Source organism: Anneissia japonica, unplaced genomic scaffold, assembly GCF_011630105.1.
Source record: "Anneissia japonica isolate Jap-2015-1 unplaced genomic scaffold, ASM1163010v1 scaffold288131_len391150_cov108, whole genome shotgun sequence".
NCBI classification, from domain to species: Eukaryota; Metazoa; Echinodermata; class Crinoidea; order Comatulida; family Comatulidae; genus Anneissia; species Anneissia japonica.
Genome location: NW_022711676.1, coordinates 106902 through 115817, shown reverse-complemented (window position 1 = coordinate 115817; position 8916 = coordinate 106902). Strand labels below are relative to the sequence as shown.

At 31.9% G+C, this 8916-nt stretch overlaps 1 protein-coding gene across 1 annotated transcript; it reads left to right on the top strand.

Moving 5' to 3' along the window:
- The first annotated feature begins 1076 nt into the window (after positions 1-1076).
- LOC117107575 (leucine-rich repeat-containing protein 15-like) lies at positions 1077-8675 on the top strand. The gene is made up of 4 exons (XM_033249279.1): positions 1077-1183; positions 4210-4281; positions 4879-4953; positions 8498-8675. Exons 1-4 carry the CDS (start codon positions 1077-1079, stop codon positions 8571-8573), a joined length of 330 nt encoding a protein of 109 aa, XP_033105170.1. The 3' UTR covers positions 8574-8675.
- The last annotated feature ends 241 nt before the right edge of the window (positions 8676-8916 follow it).

The window sequence follows — 8916 nt, the reverse complement described above, 5'->3', positions numbered from 1 at the left end:
AGCTTAGGCAGAATTAGAATAGTAATAGTAATAATAATAATAATAATAATAATAATAATAATAATAATAATAATAATAATAATAATAATAATAATAATAATAATTATAATTATAATTATAATTATAATTATAATTATAATAATAATAATAATAATGAGAAAAATAATAAGATTTTTAAAGTGCATAATACATAGGTTCCTATTCCCTAAAAAATGGACAATCAGAACACCTTATAATTATAGTAATATAGCCTAGGCCCACAAACATTGCAACTTCTTCAAAACTATGTAAAAATCAGGAGCAGATCCAGAATTTTTTCAAACATGATTAAGTGGGGGTGGGGGACAATAATCTCAGAATAGGTAAGTTAGTATCACATAACATTGATTTGCATTGAAAATTTTAAAATATAGGGCAAATTGGGTGGGGCCACACGTGCCCCTGTGCCCCTACTGGATCCACCCCATAAAATTCACATAAGCCCTGTAGTACTTCATGCATGCTTTGTAACATTCTCTGACTGATAAGTAAGGCCTTGCTTGAATGGCTATCGGCAGAGGGGGAGTAAGGTATTATATTGATTAGCTGACCAAATCCTTACCAAAAACAATGATTAATATCATATATTTGTAAGTACTTGGCCAATTTTAACGGGGAAAGCGTGGAAATGTTCAAAATCATGAAATACAACATTATTTTTAGCCCACTATATGACCAAAACCTTACCAAAAACAATGATTAATATTATATCTTCGTAAGTACTTGGCCAATTTTAACGAGGAAAGCGTGAAAATGTTGGAAATCATGAAATACAACATTATTTTTAGCCCACTATATGAGTTATGCCATAACAATATAAAATAAATATGTATCAGTCAAGAATTGCTTATGTAATAAGTTTGAAAACCTAAGAGATTAATTTCTAGACAAAGGCTAATCATTTTTTCCATTCAGCCATCATACTATGACCTGATATGCTGGAAGCAGCCCGGAAGCGTATTTTGTTCGTACATAACTTGGGGACCCGTCATAAATAATTCATTAACCAAGTAACTTGTTCAGATCGTCCTCGTTTTATGTGTACGTGTGTTCACGGTGTAGTTTTGAAAGAATGGCAGGCCTATGTAACTGTATGCGAAGTTTGTTCTACCGTATTGAAGCGCAAGCTTTTCTTGAGTTTTCTGTAAGTACATTATTCTTATGGAAGTTTATAAGTGATTCAGACTGGTTAGAAGTTTGGCCTATGCCTATGCATTATTTGTCAATTTGTTTGCACCATCTCATCCTACCTAGGCCTAGGCCTACCAAACCAGGAGGAGAGAAGGTCAGCGAGGAAACTGTGTCGATGAGGATACATTTTACTTCCGAGGCTAGGCTAGGCCTAGGCTTTCGATGCAGGCTGTTTCATAATTTTGGGTACTGTATTCTACAACAGACCCTATGGGTATGTGATTCTACGATTTAAACGAATTAAAATCACGTATTTATTGATTGTTATAATGTTCCCTCAGGCTTTGTATGAGTTGTTAATAACATATTGTTAATTCAGGGAGTTAATGACACAAAATACAGATCCAGGCCTAGCGTAGACAAAAGAGACAATGGGGCAAAATTGCACAGAAATTTGAGTAATTAATAATAAATTATAAATAATTAAGATGTTTAAAAATATTCAATAAGGTAAAACCAGCACTAATAATTTCTAAAAATCGTAAAATGAATTAAAACATGTTTAAATCTTTTTTTCTTAAAATACTTAATAAATTATAAACCATTACTAATGTTAACTTACATTTCTAATTTAAATACATTAAAATATTTAAAAAAAAATAGCAAAAGAGACAATGGGGCAAAATTGCACAGAAATGTGAGTAATTAATAATAAATTATAAATAATTAAGATGTTTAAAAATATGCAATTGGGAATTGGGAATGCTGTTGGGAATTATCATTCTGTTTGAATCTATTTGTGTTATAACTTTTTTTTAAAATTACTTAATAGTAATACACAGTATTTGTAAATTGTTTAATTAAACACAACTGATGAAATAATAGCATAATCACTGTACAACTTAATGTATAGCTCAAAATCTGCTGTTCCAATTTTTTTTTTTAAATATGAAAAATAGTAAAATATGAAAAAAGGTATCTATATATGCAGGAAAAAAAGAACAAAAGGGAGAAATGAACAGCTTATATTCGATTAAATTTACAATTAATACGTGCACCTGTACCTAATATGTATTTGTAATATTTCACTTTTTAATACAACAGCAACAAGCGAATCGTGCGCAATCGATTGCATACAAAAAATATTGCTCAACAGGGCAAGGGTGTGTAATCTCGGATTGTTTATAATACAATTGATAGATGATGAATTATGATAACTGTTATTGTTTTTTTATGAACAAGTCATTAAACCTGTATTAGAATACGCAGTGCCAGTATAGGGCCTGAATATTACTAAGAACCAGTGTCCGGTTGGCAGTGATGGTGTAAACCCATGCTTCGGTTGGTTTGCTAGCTTGCTGTTTATTGTTTTGTTCTGGTTTTTTTTCCGGCTTTTTTTTTTTGTTTTGCGCTATATAATTTATATATTATTATTATTATCATTTGTATGTCTCCCTTATTTATGCCCTTTTTGATTGTTTTTGTTTTTCAAGTTTTGTATATCCCTTTTGTGTTTTTCATTTTTTTTTTGACAAATTTAGCTAGGGTATTTTAAATATTTTAAAAATTTTTAATATTATTACATTGAATTATTCTGTAGATTTAAATTTTCCCTTAAATTTCGAATAAATAAAGTTATTTTGAATCTTGAAACTTGAAGAATTGTAAACTGAAGTTAAGTAGTTTTTATTGTTAAAAGAGAAGATAATATGTACAGTATTGTGTTATGCCGCCTTCTACATTCGGAATAAAACCAACAATGGCCGTCACTGGACTCATCTTTTGGTCTTACGAGTTAAGGTAACAATATAAGAAATAACATGTAACATGTTCCAACCGTTAGGTTTCGTCTTCGGAGTAGGAGTTGGGTCCAAATAATTTCGGCACTATCGGCTTTGATATCGGTATGGTGATTGAAAGCAATATTACTTCGGATATAAATGCACACTACACTTTCTTTGCGATTGCAGTATTTTCATAGAACTGTATGCCCTTTAATTTAAATGTCATTATCCATCACTGAATCGTCGTACCATGTTTTACAAAGGGAAAAATGCCCAATTTGCTTTTCCTCGCTATATCCTCAATTTAGGTCAATTTTGGGATCATTGATCTAATATTGAAATGTAGAAAGTGTAGCTCTTTATGCTTGAAACGAGTAAAATCGTTAGCAGATCTAGCGTTGTTAAGTAGTGCGGAAGAGAACTAATTTTCATTGTCTAGAATTTCATATGAATCAAATGATAATTGATTCCATGATCATTGGCCACAAATAATACTGTATTCCAATTCAATATCATTATTTGCAACATATTTATATTTCTTTCTTAACATGGGGTTGATATGTGTCCATCGACCGTATAGATCACAATAGAGTGTACGGATCTTTTACAAGCAGAATTTCTGATGGTCGACCTTCGTGGAAATATAAGAGGGTAATATTTATGTTAGCCAATTAAAATTATTTTCTGATTCAGAAAGGCGGGCGATTCTATCTAATTCAATTCCACCCACGTATTGTTGAAACGCTAGCGAGAGCTTAAGACAGGTTTAAGACAGAGTTTAAGACAGGTCTATGGTTTTTAAGACTTTCGCCTCTAATATTCAAATTGATTACTTTGCATTTTTATATAAAAAAAATTTGTATCAAAATGGAGACTGGTGGAACTGGAGGAAAATCACAATAATAGGCCATTAAAAGATTGAAAATCAATTTGAAAAAAACAATCAATTAAAGGGCTAAAAATACCGAAACGATTTACAACCAAAACCTTGCCTAAACGCTATCTGCCGAAGGCAGTCACACTGCGCAGCTATGAAATACAGTGCGTTCACATTCAACGGATGGAATTTACCTTAACGGGGCTAACAATATTAAAACCGAAAAAATCCTAAAACACAATAAAAAGAAAAAGAATGAAGAAACCAGCAAAATATCAGTATTATCGTTAATTTTGATTATGATTGTGATTTGAATACAATTTAAAAAAAAAAGAGTTCTTACTAAATACAATTTCAACTTTCAATGTTTTTTTTAAGGGACCTGAGCAGTAACAAAATACATATCTTAACTGCAGGTGCATTCAACGGCTTGAAATCTCTTCAAAATCTGTAAGTGAAGCAATCACCTCTTAATTGCAAAGTTTGATTGCAATTGTGGTATGCTACTTAAAGACGTCACTTTTTCTATTCTCATTTTTCATAAGTTTTGTTTGAGTTATTTTTGTTATTAGTAGTAGTAGATGTTATTGCAATTGAATTGTTATAACATTCCTACTATCCTACCTACAGAGCTATTTCTGTCAATCGTAAACAATGTTTACTGTTATGTATGATGTGAGAATAAATTATTAATATACACTCTGCCCTAAGCTAAAAGAACTCAATTTCAAATTGGAATTGTTTATGTTCAACATTTAAAGTTTTTCCTAATTACCGAAGAGTTAAATAATAAAATATTTACTGTATTCGTTTTGCAGATACGTTTAAATAGACTGATAATCAATTTATGTGATTTTTAGCAATGTCTGTAAATCAGCGAAAACTATTTTCGATATGTTTCTGGTTGAAATTTAATTATTTATTTGTTCTTTTAATGGGCTGTACAAATGTTTATTTGAATTTTTGAGGTTTTCTAATTTTCTGCAAGCAGTATGTTGTAGAAAATGTCGTCTTCTACATTTACCTGTCGTTTTATTTTGTAAGCAGATACATGCACAGCAACAATCTAGTAGAAATAAAGGACAACGCCTTTCAGGAAATGTGGTTCTCGCTACAGGTGTTGTAAGTTACTCAATAATCATAATAATCATTAATAATGTTAATACACTGTGTAAAGGAATGTTGGTAATGTAACATTTTCAAGGGGGTTTTTTTGTTAGTAAGTTAACAGGAGTGCAAGGGGCAAATAACTCAACAAAAATCTCAGACAACTTGGATAGACAGACTTAAACCAACTCGTACCAAATTCAAGTCGGACCCAATTCAATTCAGTCAAAATCCAACACTGACCAACAGATAACACAAACTGCAAACAACTTACTGTAGACCAAAACCAAATTAGACTAAACCCATTAATGCCACCATGACCACAATCAAATCGGAACAAACCCAAATCGGCCTAAGACAAGCTCAATCAAAACTAAAACCAAAACCTTAAAGTATTTTATGAACATACTTATGGATTACATGCCATTTGCAGTTTTATAATTAAGTTTCTATTGATTAGGCTAAATATTATCACTGCATTGTTTTATACAAAGTCTTAATTATGACAATCTAATTTTTGAATAATTTGCAATATTGATTATCTACCACTTTATTTACATCAATCATATTATCTATTACAAAATATAACTAGATTTGAACTCGTCACTGATGACGAGTTAGGTGGTGATCCGCTGCACATTTGAACTTCGACTCTCATGGTGCGCTCGCGACGCGGATTGAAAAAAATATGAACACTCATATTGCCCTAAAACGTGCTATAATTTAGTTAAATAAGGTAATTTTGAGCACGGGTACATCATGACGTGCATTTGGACGGTAAAGGCACACGAAATTAAACCTTATCAAGTGTCATTTAATTAAAAGTGCCTGTTGTTCGGTAATGCCACACGAATTTTTCCTTTATATGAACTATATTATATCAGTCTGATAGCGTCGAAATACAGTCTGCCGCCCGCTGTCTAGAATTTCACAGGTCGGTAATGCCACACGAATTTTCCCTTTATATGAGCTATATAAATATCAGTCTGATACCATCGAAATACAGTCTGTCGCCTTCTGTCGCACAGATTTTGAAGAAAGAAAGATGAGGGGTCTAAAAATCATTATTTTTGTCCATGATGACGTCATCAAAATGAAGAATGAATGGCACAGTTCCGAAAGAAAATTTTCTCAGCTATAACATACTGAGCGAGATAGGCTCAAATGCGTATTTTAGAAATTTTTTATTTCAGATGGCAATGTGATGACGTCACAATGTCCGATCAGCCATTATGATCTATAAAATCATTTCTACAAATCATGTGCTTTAAGAATAAGTAATAAAAATTCGGGGTCATCTTTAATCCTAAGGAGTTATAACTGATTGAAAATAGTGATGATTTTGGCAAATTTCCAGTGTTGGTCGACAATAACGTGCACAAGAATATGACCATGATGACGTCATCAAAATGTTTAAAAAGTCATATTTATGAAAGAGAATTGTCTCAGCTATATCATACTCAAAGTTAAAAACGATCAATCAAGGATAAGGGAGATACACTCAAATGAGTATTTTGATAAATTACATCATAGATAAAAATAATTTTTTTTAAAATTTCAGATAGGAATGTGATGACGTCACAATGTCCGATCAGCCATGATGATTGATAAAATAATATCTACATCTCATGTGCTTTAAGAATAGATAAAAATAAAATGGTGGTCACCATTTATTCTAAGAAGCTATAATTGATTGAAAATATTTATGATTTTGGCAAATTTTCAGTGTTTGTCTACAAAACCGCGCACAAGGATTTTTACCATGATGACGTAAAATGTTTAAAAAAGTCATATTTATGAAAGAAAATTGTCTCAGCTGTAACATACTCAGAGTTGGGAGACGATCGATTAAAGATAAGTGAGATACGCTCAAATAAATATTTTAACAAATGATGTAAAAGAAAAAAATTCAGTTTTTTATTTCAGATGGCAATGTGATGACGTCAAAATGTCCGAACAGTAATTATGATCTAAAGAATTATACCTACAACTCATGCGCTTTAAGAACAAGTAATACAAATTAGGATCACCTGTCATCCTAAGGAGCTTTAACTGATTAAAAATAGGCATGTTTTTGCAAAATTTTCAGTGTTTTCGACAAAAACGCGCACTGGGATCCATACGTTTGATGCGCACGTACGGCATTGCTATTGGCCCTACGAGCACTGAAAAAGAATAGAAATTTGTGAATACAGTGCTGAAAACCCAAAAACATGTAAAAAAACTAAATATCCAGCTTCCGTCCTCCGTGTGTAAAAATACTCGTGCTGTACGGAAAATTTGAAAAACGTTGAAATGCTCAAAATGTCCTGAAACGTGCTCTAATTTAGTCAACAAATTTTTTGAGCATGTTAAAATTTTGACGCACGTGTACGAGTGCGTTAGGACGCGCACGCCAAATATTTTGGTTCGTGATATTCAACCTTGACCTGAAGTTTATGCCCACTGAATATGATTCAGAAATGACAATTGGTTTGGACGATATGATCGATAATGTAAAAAAGCAAATTTGCGCTTAGATGATGTCACGCATGATCTGGTCACATTGAAAAGCTCATTGTGACTATTCCAGGCCAAGCCAAATGTTCGTCGAAGCTGCTATGTGTGTAGTTCTTGTCAAGTTTGAGATACCGTGCTAACAAGATATGGAAAGAAAGAAAGAATAAAAAGAAAAAAAGAACCGTACAATAACAAGAGGTAATCGGCTCATGAAGCGGATCACTAAAACATATCTCTGACAATAACAAGAGGTGATCCGCCGTAAAGAACCGTACAATAACAAAAGCGGGTCACCAATAATAATGCCTACCGATTAATACTGTTAGTTTTAAAATCAGTTTTAAAATCAGAGTCATGTGGACGCTAGATTATTGCAGCTGGAACTGTGGTTCTGCATATTCAATCACTTAATATTTACTTTAGGTTTATTTTATAAATATTCCAACATTTTATAAATATAAATTATTACTTATACTTATTGAATATATTTTATTATAACATTATAAATGCTCTTATAATGTTGCATTTATAAATTTGGTAGGTTATCTCTATATTAACACGCTGGCCTGGAGTTCTCTGTACCCTTTCTGTTTGTCTCTGTACTGTAGTTAAATAATTAAAACAATTTTATATGGACGTTACAGATCTCCAATAGACTGATCCAATTCCACACTAATTGTCATTTTACTATTGATGATCAATTTCTTGTAAAATTATTTTTTTTTATTTCACATTATTTTCCTGTTAAATTAGTATTTACAGCTATTTATCATACGTTCCCGTACGTGCGCCTGGTTTGTACAAGCACTTTAACTGTATACATGTATTGATTTTTTTTATGTTAATCGATTACTCAATTATCAATTAAATATGGTTTCAGTGAATTTGTCTTACATACGATTTGTGGATTACATATCAATAGCGGCAAATTACTGGTTATTGATTACAACGGTTACATACACATATTTTAGGTTTCACACCAACAATAACTATTTTTTGACATATACTCTCTAGACATTGTTATTAAAATCTAAATTTAATTGATTTTCTAACTTTACAGAGATATACAATTTAACAAACTAAGTAAGTACTCAGAAAATACTTTTCGTCAACTGAAGAACTTAAAAGCTTTGTAAGTTACCTTTCAATAATTCTTTAAAAAAAGATCATATCAGATACTGCAATTAGTATAGCTCTCTTATTGTTGCTACAGATAATACTACGAATACTTGCACTCGTTATTATTACTACTACCACCAGTGCTATCATGGAGGAATGAGTATTCCTCCATGTTACTATTAAGCATTTTTCGTTTTGACTACGCGGCCAATCTACTACGAACTAATAGAGCGTAACAGACATCTGCTCATACTCACAAACCTTACTGGCTAAATCGGCGTTGTGACAGCTTTCGCGACAATCCCAATTTCTGAATTTAGCGTAGTGGCGACTACCCTAATATTGACCAATCAAATCACC